This window comes from Xiphophorus maculatus, chromosome 5, assembly GCF_002775205.1.
Source record: "Xiphophorus maculatus strain JP 163 A chromosome 5, X_maculatus-5.0-male, whole genome shotgun sequence".
Classification (NCBI taxonomy): domain Eukaryota; kingdom Metazoa; phylum Chordata; class Actinopteri; order Cyprinodontiformes; family Poeciliidae; genus Xiphophorus; species Xiphophorus maculatus.
Genome location: NC_036447.1, coordinates 6727499 through 6746171, shown reverse-complemented (window position 1 = coordinate 6746171; position 18673 = coordinate 6727499). Strand labels below are relative to the sequence as shown.

Sequence of the window (18673 nt, the reverse complement as noted above, 5' to 3'; positions counted from 1 at the left end):
CAGGCTTAGCATTGCTGTTTTATTTAAGTTTTTGTTTAATGTTTGCATTTTTTAAGTCTTTATAGTTGGCGTTCAGATATTAATCTTCCAATAACACATAATTATCAAGTGATATTTTCAAATTTCCTGTCAACTTTAAACATTTTGTAACTCAGAAACATGGCTGGCTGCTGGATGACTGACTGCCACAACCACCAGGCTTAGAAAGTCTTCTGGGGGAAACGTTGCATTTAAATTGTTTTACTGTGATCATGTTTTTCTTCATAATTCAGAGCTTTGGTTAATTAAAGCATTTCCGTTGATTCCAGCGGAGCTGAAATGCCGTCAGCTGCCACAGATCTTACTCAGAAGTCTATTACAAATCCACTGACAAAGCTTTGAAATTCAAACCTTCACAGAAACCAAGATTTTTTTTATACTAAAGAATAAAAACTGAAGACGAATATCTCACAGCTGAGATGTGGTGGAGTGAATGCAGTAATGTTGCACCTAAAACACAGATTTAAAGCTTGACCATTATCAACCGGGGTGGCACGGTGTTTTTTATACACGTGATTATTTGTGATGGTTTCTCCTTGTTCCCGCCCTGAAGGCTTTCTATGTTGTGTTCGTTTAACCAGGCAGGCCTCAGAAGTTATGGAAAAACAAATTGGCTACAGCCAGAGCCCATCTGCTTCCTTTGTGAACAGAATGACTCATTTGGCCATAATCGGCCACAAAGCAAAGGGCAAAGACACCAACATCTCCAGGGGTGGGACTCTGTTGTTTCTGGGGCAAAAATGGCTCGTCAAGGATCAACAGATCCACTGGGGAGAACGTCTGGGGAGACGGGTTCCTGCAGACACATCCAAAATGACTTCTGGAAGTCTGGAAAAGATGCTTTTAAATGACCATTGTAGATAGAGGAAAAAAGAAAAATTTCCACAAAAAACAGACATTTTTAGATTGTCAATAAATTTTCTTTAGTTTGAAAAGTTGAAGATTTTGTTTAAAAAAAATTAACTCAGAAATTTCTTAACTGATCTCAGAAATTTTCTAGAAATAAAAATAAGGACATTTCTTTAAAAAGTCAAACCATAGGAATTCAAAAAACGAATATTTTGAAATTAATTTCAGAAATTTTATAGGAAAAAATCATGGAAATTTCTCAATTTGAAAAATCTAAAATTTGCTTAAAAAAAGAAAAGAAAATTTTGGTTAATCTCGGTAGAGAAAATAAGAAAGTCTTTCAGTTTGAAAAGTCAAAAATATGCTAGAAAAAACTGAAATTTGGAAACTAATTTCAAGAGAATTTCTTAATAAAAAGGGATGTTTTTGAGTTTGACATGTTGAAGATTTGCTAGAAAACAAATTAGAAATCTTTACATTAATCTCAGAAATTTTCTAGAAAAAAAACATGGAAAATTCTGAATTCAGAGTCAAAAATTAGCTAGAAAATAAATCAGAAATTTTCTCTAAAAAAAAGACATTTTTGAGTTTTAAAGTTTGACATTTTGAAATTGATCTCCAGTCTTACTGAAAAAAACATGGAAATGTCTGAATTTGAAAAGGTTCCATATTTCAGTCAATAGTTAAAAGAACTCGAGGGTTTCTATTATTTCTAACAATATGACGACGTCCTCTAGTGGAGAAATGAAGAAATACATCACAATCACACTAATAGAAATATAATCGATTCAGAAAATCTACATAAACTCACAAAACGCTGTTTGTTAGAAGATGAAAAAATTTAATCCAAACAGATGGCTTACTAAGGAACACTCTGTACAAGGTTAGCTTATTTTACATAGAAAAAATTACAAAAACATGTAACCACAGTTAAAACCACGTAAGAGAAGTCACAGGTTAATTCAACACAATATTGGGAGTGTTGTGCTTGGACAAACCAAACAGAATATTATTAAAGTGACCTGTTAGCATCCCAACAATAAAAAAAAAAAAGTGTAGTAATTGAAAAAATAAAATAAAAATGTCACTTATCTCCACATTCCTTCTAAATTTCCTCTGCAGGCCAGAGGAAATGTAACAAGTTTACTCTGAGTGTTTATGTGCAACTTAAAAATAATACTTCACAGCACAATGTAACAGTTTTAAAGACTGAACATGTTTCTCTTACTAAGAAATGATTCCAGAAATTAAATCCAAAGTGAATCTTCCAAAACCCAGCCTCTTCACAACCAAAAATTTATCTTGAGACAACAGATAAATATCAGTTTAATTCTCAAAATAAAACCGATGTACGTCTAGAAAAAAGAACAAGGCATCCAAACCCAGATAAATGAGGTATATTATTGTCCTTCTGTCAGGTTCAGCCCTTCATCACTTTCATCAATCCATCTTTCCTGCTTCCTCAGAGCGTCCAAAAACTCAAACAAGATACAACAGCAGCACATTTCCAGCTCAGGTAAGAGAATCAGTCTTAAAGGAGAAACGTGGCTCCATCACATGATAAATCACAGGTTACTGTAACGTGGCCTCCAAACAGAAATCACTTTTAGTATTTTAAGGAAAATACTGCTAGGGAGAACTAGTGGAGATCTGGGGTTTAGAGGAGAGGCCGTGTCAGACGGTATATTGGGGCAAATGTAGAGTGAAAAAAGTAAATTTCCACCCAAAAAAATTTATTTTGAAACTAATAAAATTTATCAGTTTGACAAGTTAAAAATTTCCTAGAAGAAAACTCAAATTTTGAGATATCAGAAATTTTCTTGAAAAAAATGCAAAAATTCAGAATTTGAAAAGTTCAAAGTGAAAACTAAGAAGTTTTATAGGAAAAACAAGGAAATTTCTTAGTTTGAAAAGTCAAATATTCGCTAGGAAAAAGACGCCAAAGGTTTGAGATTGATCTCAGAAATTTGTTTTGAAGAAACTTGAACATTTCAGAGTTGAAAATTTGCACACAAAAAAAACTCAGAAATTTTTAGATTTTCTAGACAAAAATTTTAAAATTCTGAGTTTGAAAAGTCTAATTTTTGCTAGGGAACATAAAATCCTAAACTTTGAGATTAATCTCAGAAATTGTCTAGAAAGATAATAGTGTAAATTTCTCAGTTCCAAATAAAAATAATTGTAACTTTTGGAAATTTTCTTAGTGTCAAAAGTTCTCTCTAGAAAATTTATTTGATTAATCTAAAAAAAAAAAAAATCAGAAAATATTCATCTTTTCAAGCTCAGAAATGTTCATGTTTGTTGTATTCTATAAAGTTTTAAGTTTTTTGGTGGAAATTTTGCTCCTTTTTTTTTCTACATATAATGGTCCTAATACGCCATCATGTCATAAAGTCTGAAAACACAAAAAACACGCCTTATTTCAGAACAAAAAACAAAAGTGTTAATGATTCTGCAAAGGTAAAAATCAACGATCTGATCATCAATTTACTTTCTTTTGTGTTTGCTTTACCCAATTGTCACCTGTTGTGCTTTTTGTTCATTTCTGCTCAAACTGGTGGGAAAAAATCCCTCCCTTCAACTTCCACTTAAGCCAACAACAAATCCTCCAAACTCCATCAGGCAAAAATAACTTCCTGTCATCAATGAACCCAAATAAAAATAAATAAAACACCTCAAAATAAAGGCAATGTTACATTTGATGTTCCATTAAAATACAACAGTTGATGTTCTCATTGAACAGCATTTAGGGAGAGCGGTAAGAGCTCAACTAAAACGTTTAAAAATTACACTGAAAAAAGAGAACAGGAAATACAACTTAAATATATTTAAACTAATTAGTCACCAATAATCAAATTAAGCCTACCCAAGTTAATTTATTATGTATTTTCAAGTTAAACAAATGTAAATAATGTAAGCTTGATAAACTTCATTCAATTATTGGTGACTAATTAACAAATCTTTTTTAAAGTTGGAGCTCCGGTCTCAATTTTCAGTGTAGGATGTCTCAAAAAAACAAAGTGTAAAGCTAACTGACATTGGATCAATCATCTCACTTTCACAAACGGCTCCCAAAATTACACAATTCCCATTAAAAAAAAAGACGCACTGTATATATAAAACAATTTCTACAACATTTATATATATTCTGCATTTTTCAGAGTGTCAGTGGTTTTCCTTTATATAGCAGAACCCTGAAGCTAATCCGCTAGCTGCTGATATTCGTCATGTATTGTTACGACTCTAATCTGTAAGAATTCCTAAAATGTTGTCATTCTAAATAAAACATGCAAACCTGTATAACTATTTGTACCACTTTATAACTCTGGTTCTGATGGCTCAATCTGACATTAGTCACAGCTGGACACAACCTAAATATTCACATGTGTAATGGCTGTTTGATACTGTCCCAGTCCAATCTTGGTTCATATTGACACTTCCTGAGCCGGAGAGAAACACATCCTGGAGGCGGAGGGAGAGTCCTGCCGAGAAAAGAGAAGCAGGAGTTTAAATTACACATCAGGTCAAACTTTCAAACAGCATATGATCCACAGTCACAAAACAATAGTTACAACCTGAACAAGCAAACAATATAATGTCTGGGAATGTTTTTCCAAATATATACTGTATTTAGGGTTCATTCTGCTTTAAACTAAATCCAGTTTATTTGTTTAGAAAATCACAATGGAATTCTGATGAAGACTGAAATCGTGGGCCTCGGATCGGTTGACGTGAACTGTACTGGAGACCGCTCCAAAAGCAGGAAGTGGACTATAGAGCAGAGCATTCTGGGTAAATACAATCAAAACGAGCCACAAGAGTCTAACGCTGGAAGGAGAAATGGCTCACGGTCTTTTATCAGACAAAAGAGAAATCCTACAAACATTAAAAATCTGACGGTATTTCATTTTTGTTTACATTTTGCAAAGAAAAAAGTTGCGCTCATGTCTTCTTCAGAGGTTTTTGTGTCGTTTCCTTCAGTGCAGCACCACCACAGGTGAGGAGGGGAACAGGTTTTTCAATTAGTTTAGATCATGTGAGACAGAGCATCTGAAAATGTAACAAATGTTGCAATTTTAGCCAAAAATCAAACCAACTCTATCGGCTTGTACATGTTGTAGGGAACAAAGGAGCAGCTAATTTTAATCCAGTTCGCCTTATCTGATAAATTTTCATACTCTAGGGTTACTTGTGGAGAAAAAAGTTCATCTCTGATGCGTCTTCCTTCTGATTGTTTGGGATTTTTAGTGAGTCTTTTTTTTTTTCCAAGAAAAATTGAGCGTCCAATTTTTCCCAAGAAAATCCATCAGAACTGAAGAAGAGATTGAAGCCAAAAGCTCTACATCTTGTCACACTTTATGGCTATGGATTTAACTTTTACAACAAAGAGTCATTCAAATGTTTTGATCCATTGTAGATAAAAACTATAAAATTTTTAAAACTCAAGCAATGAAAATCCTAAACCTATTTCTTCCTTTCTGAGTGTGTTGGGGACAAACTATAGAAACCATGAAAACATCAAAAGTTTCTGTGTTTCGTAGAACAAACAGGTTTGAGTTTGTCATACCTTGGAAACCTTGAGAGGTTTGTTTTTGTGAAAGATGAAATCTGGATTTTTAACTACAAGTCCTGCTTTCCCCATGACAGAACCGGCTGACGGACTGTTCACCTGTAAAACATGGAAACAAAGATAACGGCATGTAGAGATGTTGTCACAGTGCCCCCTGGTGGATGACGAACTACAATGCTTCACATTATTACAGAGTGGTAAACATTTGGAAACTCAAAGCTCACCGACTGGAGGAGGATATTTTCTTTTCCTAGTTTTTTTCCAGCGGCTTCAGGTGAGATGTGCCTCTCTCTCATCTGCTCGCCTCGAGCTTTTCGCTAGTAACACAGAAACGAGTAAAAAGCAAATAACACCAGAATTTATGATTAAATAGGAAAAATATTTGGAAAATAAGTCAACTATTTAGTAAAATGATGTTCTTTACGATATAACTGAATGTGTATTGCTTCTTTAGTACAATGCAATGTTTCCACATTTTGTCACATTACAAACACAACTATGTCATACACAATGTATTTTATTGGGGTTTAAAACCAAAGGCCAACACGAAATACAGAACAATTGCAAAGAAGGGGGAAAAAAACATTGAATAAATATTTGAAAAGTGTGGTATTCATTTATATTAAACTTTGAAAAAAAATGCAACTTTTTGCCTTCAGAAATAATCTAAATGTAGGGCTGAACAACATGGCTGAAAAATGTATTAAGCGTATTATATCAATAATTCTTTTTTTATATATATATATATATATCTGAAATACTACCAAACTGGTGGTGTGATCTTTCCAGTTTTATCCACAGTTTTCACTCAACGCTGTTGTATTTCATCTTTAAGCAGTTATGAGGCATGGTGGAGAAACCTGAAACTGCTGCTGCGCCAGTTACTCAACAAGGTGTTGCTAAGTAACCAAAGAATGAGTGAGTTGCTAGGTAACCAAAGAGTAATTCCACACACTTTGCTTAGCTAGCAGAGAGAAGTTGAGCAGCTAAAGTCTTTCCTCTGCCTACATCTCCCAGAATGCCATGTGGTTCTGGATCAGAGTTCAGTGAACCTATCAGACATATTATCTATTGATATTTATTATGTGTTTATCGCCATATACATATATACGTATATACGTATATCGTTAATGAGTTATTGTCCAGCCGTATCTAATTAGTAAAAAAAGATTCTCAGCATAAAGGCAGCTGTTCTCATAGGTTTTGCTAGAGAAAAATCAGAGAACAAACAGCATCATGAAGGATAAGGAACACATCAAACTTTGAGTTTGTCCAGCAATAAAAATACATCCTGACGTTTATGGCTGCGAAAAGACAAGATGCAGATTTCTTACCTTGATAAAGCCACCAAAGGAGCGGGAACGAGGATGCTTCTTACTGGCGGCTGGAGGGAGCAGATGATCCTCGCTAGATGTTCCTGAATGAGTCTGTTTGACGAGCTGGACAGAAACACAAAGATCAGAAATATCCAAACAGACAAAGTTTGGCTGCATGATGAGCAGCCAGCTTTAAGTTTCCATTCTAAGCCAGGGATCTGCAACCTGCGGCTCTTTGGACCTTTCACAGTGGACATTAATAAATTTGGCAAAAAGTAAGAAAATAGTAAAGATATAACAACAAATGCAGGTTTGAGCATTTTTTTAAAAAAAATTTTGATTGGGTATTTGTAAATAGTAATAATAGTAGTTTAATAGTAGTAAATATTCACAAAAGAATGACACTAAAATAACCAGTAAAATTTATTTATATACGTTTTTCCTCATTGGATGGAAACTTTGTTCATTTCCCAAATCAAAAATCATCTTTACATTAGGGCATCAGTTACTGCAACTAACGATTATTGTTATAATCAATACAACCACTTATTTTGACGATTAATCAGATTTAAAAATCGGCACAACCTACATTTTTCAATAAGCACTTTTTTAAATACAATATTAGAAATACATTAAGAGATGTAAAAAAAAACCCAAATAATTTAATTCCTTGTTTATACTCTAGTTAATGATTAATTGATTAGTAAATGAGTTGACAATTTTTACAATAATCGATTAATCACGATTAATCGTTTCGGCCGTCCTTCATATAGCAACATTTTGCACCCAGACCAAAATTTTGGCTTTAGTTTCAAGAGCTCACAGACGTTAATTATATGTAAATAAACTTTAGGGGAAATAAAATAAGGAATCGTTTTCTAGCATTTTCCAAAAATATCATCATCCAGTAGAAGAAAATTTATCCATCCACTTTATGGCAAAAATGTTGTCTTTTATTTTATAATCTAAAAACAGAAATAAAATGTAGGGGTGGGCATTTATCACGTTTATCATGATAAAGAATTTTGATTTATCATTTTCAAATTGATATTTTAAAAACCCTAACACTGTTCATATTGTTGGACTTAGTTTCTATTTTACCATTTTCTCCGTTGTTTGTTCAGTAAGTTTTAATAATTATAAATAAAAATGAAATTATTCATTTTGTGTGCAGTTTAGTGACACAAATCACACTTCTTTATGCAAGTTGTGTCCTAAAGAAGCATTCAAGAGTAGAAATGTGTGTTTTGGGGCTACAATTACTGAAACAAACAATTACTTTAAAAAGATGTAATAAACAGTTCTTATCGTCACTTTTATCGTTATCACAATACTACCACAAACTATCACAATATCACAAATAAAATGATAGTTCTTCAAACATAAGAACAAATTTACTTTAGTAGATATTTTTCAAAAACTATAAAGTCTTTCTTCAAAAGATTATGTAACATTTACAGGATGGAAGTAGAGGAAAATGTCTCTTTCAGTTGAAAATGTTGCAGACTCCTGTTCTAAGCAGAAAGAGTCTAAAAAACAAACGTGTATGAGCTATTTCTCCATTTTCAGTTAAATCTTTTAATTTACATTATTTGGTTTATTTTTATTTGCTTATTTTCTGGTTGATTTAGAATTTTTGTTTACCTTTAGTTATTTAGAATAAGGGTTTTGGCTAGTAATTCATTGAATTAGTTAATTAATTTCAGTTTGGGACTTGGGTGTTTCACAGTATAAATACATAGGATTTAGGAAGCTCATCATGCACGTGGGTGGTCACATGGTTTCGGGTGAGGTTTAGGGTCCTCTGTCTGTCAGTGAACAGGTGAGACAATCAGAGCAGGAGAAGCAGCAGAATCCTGTAACTTATTTGCCTAAATTATGGAATAAAGCAAGAATGGATTCTTGACTTTTGGTCTTTTTGGAACTCCGTAAGCCAGAAACCCAAGGTGCATCAAGTGTCTATTTGAGTTGAATTCACTTTTGCTTTGATCACTTTGAAGTCTTAAGTTTTTAGATTTTTGAATTTTGTGTTTTTGGACACAGTCACAACAAAACGTTTTCCCAACTCAACCTGTCGGACAAGTTTCTTCTTCTTGGCAGAGTCGGGCATGTTCTGGTGAACGTGTCTGAACAGCTCCTTCAGGGCCTCCTCTGTGTACTGCAGAGCCGGTGACTGACTCTGCTCCTGCACGGCGCGGCCCGGACCAGCTGTTCGTTTCAGATGCGGCGACGTCCGCTGGGCAGGAGAGCTGCTGACAGCCAGCAGCTCCAGGTCATCCTGAGACCAAACGGAGAAAGAAAAAAAAATCACACTTCAGGAAGCTCAAGCTTTACATTTAAAAACAAATCAGAAAATTCTTGGAACGGCGTCCTGACGGATCAGCATACATGCGCTTTTATTTAAACAGCCATATGACAAGTTAGATCGTCATTAACAGCTGTATGACATCCTGACTTGGTGTTACTACGCTTTTAAACCACCACAATCCATGTGTAGCCATATAGTTATTAAAAATAATTAATTGACTTAATTTTTCTTTTTTACTACTTTTACCCTTAAAATATTGGCAAAGTACAATCAAAGTCTGAAGAGGACATCTTTTGTCTTGCCAACATTTTGTAAAATGTACATTTATATTTGAGCAGAATGGATAATTATTTTTGTTTGAAAATCTTCAATAGACAAAACAAAAAGAATAAGAGAAAAATTTGCCTCTTCAAAAACCTGACATCGCTGCTGAAACTCGTTTAAAACAGTAAAACTAAAAAACGTTTAGCTCACCTTAGTCTGCAGAACCTTGGTTCTGTTAAAATGGACCCTGGCATATTCCCTCAAATAGACTGGAGCCTGAAAAAGTGACAATAATCAGAAAGTTAGTGAGGAGAGGAACAGATAAACAACCCGCCACGTTTCTAGCAAATTCTGTTTGGTTTTGTTTTCAACTTGTCAACATGCTGGATCACTGATTCACTCAGGGCTGGAACTATCAATTATGTAGGTAATCAATTATTCTACCGATTATTTTATAGATTATTCTGACGATTCATCAGATTAAAAAGAAAAGAGGTAAGTTCTCCAGGTTTTTCCATTTAACCACTTAAGTTCTTTCTCATATACTTTCAGAAATGCATTAAAATATGCAAATAACTCAGTTGCTTTTTCAGAATCATAAATTTAAATGTTATTTCTTATGTTACTTAGTGAACACTTGATCATTTGTAGCAATGGATTTATCTGCAACTAAAAGAAAATACTGTCTTTAATCTGATTATTAGTTGAATTAATAGATGATAGAAAAAGTGCATAATACTTGAGGAGTACTATTACACTCGTCAAATACAACTTGACGAGTTCTGGGTAAAAGATATTGCAGTACAAAGAAAGTTTTTGTCTTAAATGCAAAATTTATATGTTTTTGTACAGTTTTGACCTAATTACTGCTCTGATTGTGTTGTTCTTTCAGCAAATCCAAATTTTTAAAGTCTGTATACTCCAGATAATGATTAATCAATTATTAAACTACTTGATATTTATTCCTATAATTGATTAATCACGATTAATTGTTTCAACCTCCAGTTCACTAATAAGAAAAGATTACTCTGCAGAGTGTGTAGAAGCCAATCACCCTGAAGAGCTTCTGTGAATGCTTGATGAGGAAGGCCATGCTGCTGTTCAGTTTCTTCAGATTGTCTTTAAGGTCGCCGGCTGTCATCTGAAGGCAGGAGAAAAAGTCAAAAAACAACAAACTGCAGCACTACAGAGAACCTGTCAATGTTTTAATGCCAAAATGTGCAGAAAATGTGATATTTAGGCCTTATGCACATGTAACCAGGTCTTTATAAAAACAAATATCTCTGTCAAATAGTTTAAAAAGTAAGTTAGTACACGCAGGATCCATTTCAGAAAAGTTTTCATTCATGTAGACTTTCGCCCCCGAGCGTTGTTTAAAACATGCCAAACCCATAGGGGGCAGTGTAGCACAAAACTAAAATGTGTCAACGCATCAGATTGCTTCAAAACGGCCACCACTTCCTGTTAGGAATTAAACATGGCGCCAGGAAGTTCATTTATGTGGATAGATGTATATATAGTGAACTACGTTTAAAAGTTTATTAACATATAAAGTTACTAAAACACTAGAAAATGTCGATGGGGAATCATGTCAAAGCAAGTATGTGGATGTATTGGTGCATTATTTGGCACTAAATCTCAATTTTCCACAAATAAACACAAACACAAATACAGAGTTTTTAGAAATAATCAGTTTTAGGGACATCAAACTGAGTTTTTGTGTGGATGAAAGCCAAAACAAAGAAAAACTTATTTGTTTTCCCAGATATCTGACCAAAGGTGGTCTTAAAGGGTATATAGGATGGAAATGATTTGGATATATATCCCATCTTACATGTCTGGGCCAGAGGACATGCGGGGCAAACATGAGCGCCAGGTTGTAGGCAGACATCTTGTTTTTGTCCTGCTGCTTGGCGGTGTGGTAGAGCAGGTCCAGCAGCAGTTTGAGCAGCGAGCGGTTGGCCTGCGGTAACAACAGGAAGAGGAGCTGCAGGGCCTCAATCTGACGCTCCTTGTTTGGAACCGCTGTTTTATTTCCTTTTTCATCAAACAGAGTCATGTCTGGAAGAAAATTAGTTTAAGATGTAAACGTCCATCCTTTCTGTATGACAGCATATCATTGGAGATAAAAAAAAAGGATTAAAACACTCAGATATTTTCTAGAAAACCCTCCAGAAATTGAGATTAATCTCAGAAATTTTTTAGAGAAAAACTTGGAATTTTCTGAGTTTGAAAAGTCAAACATTTGCTACAAAAATTTATAAATTTTCTAGAAAAAAAAAAACATAAAAATTTCTGACTTTGAACAGTTGAATATTTGCTTTAAAAACTCTGAAAATCTCTAGAAAAAACCTTGGAAATTTCTCACTTTGGAAAGTCAACAATATGCTGCAGAAAACCTCAGAAACTTTGATGAAAAATTTCAGAAATTTTGAAATTAATCTCAGAAATTTTTAGAAAACAAAAATGGACATTTCAGAGTTTGAAAAGTAAAAAATGTGCTTAAAAATGAAAACATATGAAAATAGCCATGTTTATTTTCTATAAAATTTCAGAGATTAATCTACAAACTTCTTAGTTTTTTTAATGGAAATGTACTCTTCCATTTTCCCTCCAATATAAAATGGCCTTAATACGCCGTCGTATTTCTGTGGCTAAAACCACAGGAGTCAAATTTTTAAATATTTCTTTCACAGCTTTACGTGCATGGATTTTCCTACCAGCTATCTTCAGGTGCACATGGAAGTGTCGGTGTGTCAGCAGAGGCTCCGGCAGCTCTCCCAGAAAAGTCTTAAGTAGAGAGGCAACATCGTTGGGGTGAAAATCTCCGGCCTCCAGGTCGACATCCGCCCCGCCGTTAAGGAGCTCCTTCAAGGCGTGCTGCCGAACGCTGTTCCCCGGCACCCGGAACAAACCCTCCACATGTAGATCTGAGCAGTAAGTCAGAAAAATATTGCATCATTTCAAATTTGAGCAGAGCAAATAAATATAATAAAATTAATATGTTGTTAATTGTCTGAGACGTTGTTGGTCAGAATCTGAATGTTTGGATCTATGTAATTAGATTACAAGAACTGAATGCAAGTCTGTCATTACAAGATACCTGCACATTTTGCATGTCAAAATTCAAAAGTTTTTCAGAACTCTCCAATTATTTTAGATGATTTGCAAAATCTAAAAAAATTTGAGTTGGGTAGTAACTAACTACACTTACGTGGTTAAATTTACTTGAGTAACATTTTAGGGGAAAAAATTGTTTTAGAAGTATTTTTACTAAGCTGCACTTTTTACTTTTACTTGAGTATTTTTATTATGAAGTATTTCTACTCTTACTTGAGTAAAAATTCTGAATTTTCTACCCACCAAATGAAAAACAAACTCTGTTAAAGTTTCATATGTTTTTTATTGAAGGAAACTGACTTGGAAAATTTTTCTTTTGCCTGATTTCATTATTTTGTAATTATGTTATTTATATTACACTGTTCCAAATGATTTTGCAAATTGGATTTAAGTGTCATAAAGATAATTTTTTTTGTTGTGCTATTAAATTTATAGATTGTAAGGGCTCTTTGAATCACTATAATTAATTTCAGAGAGCTGGTTGATTAGTTTGTCTGGTGAGCTCAATTAAAGGAAATCTACTGAAGAAGGATGTTCCACATTACTAAACAGGCCACAGGTTTCAAGCAATATGGGAAAGAGAAAGGATCTCTGCTGACGAAAATCATCAGATAGTGTAGTGCCATATGACAAGATATGAAAATATTAGATATTTAACAAAAACTGAAGTGTTATCGTACTGTGAAGAGATTTGTGGCTGATTCAGAGCAAAGATGGATTTGTACAGATAAAAGCATAATGAGGAAGGTTTCTGTTATACAAATTCATTGGATTAACTGTTTGCCCTTTCAAAGCAGCAAACAGTTATTTGAAGCTGCTGGAGCCTCTGGAAGCTCAAGGTGGAGGATCCTCCAGAGGCTTGCGGTGCATGAACCTATCGGCTCCCTAACCAGAGCTCACAAGCAGAAACGGTCCAGTGGGCCCAGCCGCACATGAAGATTAATTTTCAAACAAACTTGTTCACTGATGACTGCTGTGCAGCCCTGGATGGTCCAGATGGACGCAGTAGTGGATTGGTGGTGGACGGCCACCACATACCAACACGGCTGTGACGTCAGCAAGGAGGTGGTGGAGTCATGCTTTGGGCCGAAATCATGGAGAGAGAATCATTGGTCGGCCCCTTCAGAGTCCCTGAAGGTGTGAAAATGACCTCAGCAAAGTATATGGACTTTCTGACTGATCACTTTCTTTCATGGTTCAAAAAGAAGAGCCGAACCTTCTGTAGCAAAATCATCTTCATGCATGGCAATGAATGCTGCAAGGAATACCTCTGTGTCATTGGCTGCTATGGGCATGAAAGGGGAGAAACTCATGGTGTGGTCACCATCCTCCTCTGACCTCTGACCTCAACCCTATTGAGAACCTTTGGAGTTTCCTCAAGCAGAAGATCTGAGGGTGGAATGCAGTTCATATCAAACCAGCAGCTCTGGGAAGGTTTTCTGACATCCTGCAAAGAAATTCAAGCAGAAACTTTCCACAAACTCACAAGTTCAATGGATCAATAATTGTGCAGGTGATATCAAAGATGGGGATCTATGTTAACATGTAACTCGGTCTGTTAAGATGTTTTTGATTGAAATAGCTTTTGATTTTAGTACGTGACCACTTAATGCTGCACATTCAAAGAATGACCGTTTTTTTATAATCCATAAAATGTTTAGAAAATCTGCTGTGCATAATAATTTGGAACATTTTGCATTTTGAGTTTTTAAATTTTGAAAAATATACTGTTCTCATGGGGAGCTTTGTTCAGTAAAATTTGATTTATACTCTAATAGTTCATGACTTGAAAATTATACTGACCATCATTTGCATTGACCATTTAAGAAAATCTGAGAAAATATCACTTGCATAATAATTTGGAACATGGTGTAGTTATTTTCATTTTGCTCTTTAAAATACCTAAATTTCCACTTTATATTTTGGCCTGTCTGATAATGTGGTTTTTAAATATTAGATGATTGACATTTTAATCAGTTACTCAGTACTTGAGTAGACTTTTTACCAAATACTGTTTAATTCGTACTTGAGGCATTTTTACTTTTACTGGAGTAAACATATATTGCAGTAGAGTTACTCTTACTCTCGTACAATTTTTGGGTACTCTGCTCACCTCAGATTTCTACAGCGCTCATGCTTTATATTTGAAACATTCAAAATATGGAAGGGAAACAGATTAATTGATCCTTGGGATAAAAAAACATTTGCAGTGAAACATTTAGACCGCATGCCAATTCCCAACTTCCAAGTTCACCACCAAGATCCATAATCTCATCACTAACTGCTTAGGGGTGAAAGTACGTAAGAACACAAATTATCAAACCAATTAAAAAAAAAGCTCCTTTGTATTTATCTGTTTTGAAGTCATTTTTTACTCCAGAGAAAGACGAGGTTGTCCAAAGCTGGGATGAAAGAACTAGCAGAGTTTTATGATGTCTTACTTTTGCTGAGGAACTCAATAAGCTGATAGATCTGTGCGATGCAGCTCTCAGTCAGTGTGGTTCCAAAGACGACGGCTTTATCTGTTAAAACATGGAGACCCATGAATTAATCACACAGTCAAAGTTCTAATTTATTACTTATTTTATGAAAACATAACATTAGCATTTCAGATTATGTCTGATAATGCTTTCATGTTAAATAAAGAATGTCATTTTGTGTTGTATTGTATTTTGAATTGCAACACCTCCAGTGTGAAAAACTTTGTCTTTATTCCATTAATACTGAAAAAACAAGAAAGAAAATAAATCAACATTACAAATGAATAAGTTTGTTCATGTGATGAGTCTTAAAAATAAAACATGATGTGCCACAATCCTCCAAACACTTCCTGTTGTCTTTTTCTTCACCTTTTCCGCCAGTGGTAACATCCAGTTATGATCACATGACTTATGTGATGTGAAAAAAATCATTTCTATTGCAGTTTTGCAAAATCCACTAATTTCAATAGGGCTGGAAAAAATGTTTCTTTTTTAAATCACCTCATCCTACTTAAGTTTTTTCTAAATTAGTACGTTTCCATTAAGCTGATTTATTTCTGTAATTTGCGCATTTAGAGTCAAAAGAAATGCAGCAAGTGTGATGTTTTAGATTCACTTCAGTTGCATCTTTAACAAAAATGTAGAACTGGTTAAAAATGCAGCTTAGCAGACTCAAAGTGAAACATAAATAAATATAAAATGTGTTGCTCTTTAAATGGGGGCAATGAAGTGATGTGAAGTTTAATGCTAGCAAAAAATGATTTTTTTTTTTTGAATTTCTCAACAAAAAAGTTAAAAGCTAACATTAAAATTTCCGGTTTTACTCAGCTAAAGATTTTAAACCAACCATTTAAATTATATCCAAGTTTGTGCACAACTTCTAAAGCTTAAAAAATCTAATACATTCAGTTTTTTAGAACTCATTCCATATCCATTATTTTTTTCACTTTAATCAATCAACTATTTAGTTGATTGATTAAAGACAGTCATCATGACCATGTGACGTGAGTGATTTTTACCTTTTCGCTTAAGGAAGTTGAAAGAGCGGAAAAAGCCTCCATTTCCACTTGTCGGGGTTTTGGGGCAATCCTCACCAAGGAGCTGGGCGAACTCGGTCCCAGGAAGGTCGATAAGCCTTGTTATGTTACTGAGCACAAGTTCCAGGAACGCTTCGGGGTTCTCGTGGCGGAGTTTCTCAACAAAAAAATCTGGGTTGAAGATGACCGGCGGTCTGACAGAACAAGAGGAGCCGGGCGACTCATCACAGTGGGTCACCATGCTTCCGAGAAGGAGACACACAACAATCAGACAGGAAGATAAACTGAAGGTGAAAATGAGATGTGTGTGATTGCGACATCTTAATCAAAAAATGTTACATTTTCAATTTCACCAAAAGAAAGTGGAAACATACTAGAAACAAAACAGGGATAAGATTCTAGCTAACCCAGTGGTGTCCAAACATTTCCCAAAATAGACCAGAATCCTAAAGCTGAAAGTACACAACTTTAGGATTCCTGTTTTCCAGCTTAAAACACATAATATTGCTGTTATTTCTGTTTGCTCAGCAATAAATTGAACATATTTTTTAAGGAAACAAAGTGGCTATCTTTTGTCTATGCTAACTTTTTGGGTTACTTTTTCAGGGGTTTTTTCTTTGCCAGCAACAAAAACAAGACATTTCTTCAAAAGCACTTGAAGAAATGTTTTTTTTGTAAATAAAATTTACTGTGTATTTATATCTCTACTTAAAATGGAGTTAAAATTAAAATAAAAAATACTTTATGCCTAATACATTCCATCAAATAATTAAATTTGTCATTGAAATTCTTGTGCTAAAACATAATAAAAGTCCCCAAAGGAGGGGCAAATTTCTAACATTCTGGACCTGCAGGCAAGAGACACATAAATTATCCAAAGGTCCACAAACGGCCCCCAGGCCACACTTTGGACACCCTGACTTAACCTATGGTCTGTTGCTTATTGCATGCACAAACAAAGATGAATATCTTGTACATTTTTTCAAATTACCCGACTCAATTGCACTTTAAAAAAAAATATCTGCACTGTATAATTTTTTTACAGTAAATTTAATGTGAATGTACAGTCTCCGATTGTTCTATTTATGTTTTTATATATAACCCTAGTTTGAATATGCATGCTGCCATTTACACATAAATTTCCCCACTGCTGGAAAGTAAAACTATTATTGGTTTACTTAACCATTTTGTAATTCCAGATCAGAAACTGTATTTCAGAAGAATTTGTTCAGTTTGGAATGATTTAATCTTGTTTTAGTCATTTTATTTATCTTACATAGAAAACGGTAGCGCTATCAAAATGTATTTCGGACCCCTTAAATAAAATACTGCCCTTTACACACAGAAGTACCAAATGCTAACTTCAGGATCGTCACCTAAAACGGATAAGACCTGCATTTTCTCATTTAGATATTTTGATAGTAGTAAACATTAAGATAAAACAAAAACTGTATCCGGTCTCGCGTAAAACTGTATCTCGCGTTTTAATGATAAAAGTCAGGAAACGTCAACGTTAGCAAGCTAACCGCAACGTCATGCAGTTAGCTTCTCTTGAAACCTGTTATTGCTAATCATAAGACATACTGCGCAGAAAAAAAGATAAACTGCCATAAGAAACAGCTACCGTTCAACGTAAAACCTCGGAAATGTTGTCTCTTCTCCAGTGTTGGAACTGACAAACATCTAATGACGGTAATATTGTTGATTTACCTTCTATTTTGCGTGCTTTCATCAACATCTTTCTCCGCAGCCATGTTCAGTTTGAATCCTGCGCTGTTGTCCATAAAGCTCCGCCCACCTCAACAGCCATTGGTCAGTTCTTCAACGTAGGCTGCACGTGGCGACTCTGATTTGCATGTACCTTCCTGTGATTGGTCTGTTTGAATTTACTGTTTGTCAGTACAAAAGCATAAAGCTGGTTAATATACACAAAACTTCGGGCATTATTACTATTATTAATGCTCCTTATTTTCAAATATCGTCAAAATAAACTATACAAATCACATTTTGTCATTGACTCCCTTTATTTTGCAGGATATGCTTTCAGTGCTGTCAAATTGTGAAATGTTTTCAGTTCAGATAACATTTTACAAACGTATTCGCGAAAATCCAAATCAATATTTTGCCAAATAAGTATGACGACTTGTTAATGCTAAATACGTACTTACTGACCAAGCAAGTCGATAAAGTTGACATGCAAGTCATGGCTATACAACAAAAACTTCAGTGGAGCTTCAAAAGAAGAATTTGGTGCACAAATTTAAATTATTGAGGGTTATTTTACACAGTTCACACAGGTTCTAAATTATATACACCGAATCAAACTGTGGAAAAAATATTCAAATAAGAACTGCGTTTTTATTTGGGACTCTTGGTAACTACCAAGACTGTAAGGATGGTTGTAATATTTCCTTTTAACACTGAACATTTTCTCTTTCTTTCAGACAGCATCATCAGTATTATTTTACTGAATACAATTCAGTAATATAAAATTTACTGAATTAAATTTTTCAGTAAATTGGAAAATAAAATTGGATCCAATTACTGGGTACTGTTTAGTGGTAGGCTATGTGTTCTACTAAAAAACAGTGATGAATTTTTGAAGATCATAATTTTATTGTTATCACAGCAAATAATGTTGTGATGCCTACATACACCCTCACTAATATTCAATTAAATGTCCCTTCACA

General features: G+C 34.4%; 1 protein-coding gene across 1 annotated transcript; it reads right to left on the bottom strand.

The window, feature by feature from the left end:
- Positions 1 to 1708: 1708 nt before the first annotated feature.
- On the bottom strand, positions 1709 to 17759 carry LOC102217968 (rho GTPase-activating protein 19-like). Its single transcript, XM_005811310.3, has 12 exons — positions 17694 to 17759; positions 15966 to 16225; positions 14908 to 14988; positions 12067 to 12276; positions 11181 to 11407; positions 10401 to 10487; positions 9557 to 9622; positions 8846 to 9052; positions 6793 to 6897; positions 5683 to 5775; positions 5456 to 5557; positions 1709 to 4370 (listed from the first exon to the last, which is right to left on the bottom strand). The coding sequence occupies exons 1-12, from the start codon at positions 17735 to 17737 to the stop codon at positions 4314 to 4316; spliced, it is 1539 nt and encodes a 512-aa protein (XP_005811367.2). The 5' UTR covers positions 17738 to 17759; the 3' UTR covers positions 1709 to 4313.
- Between the last annotated feature and the right edge of the window lie 914 nt (positions 17760 to 18673).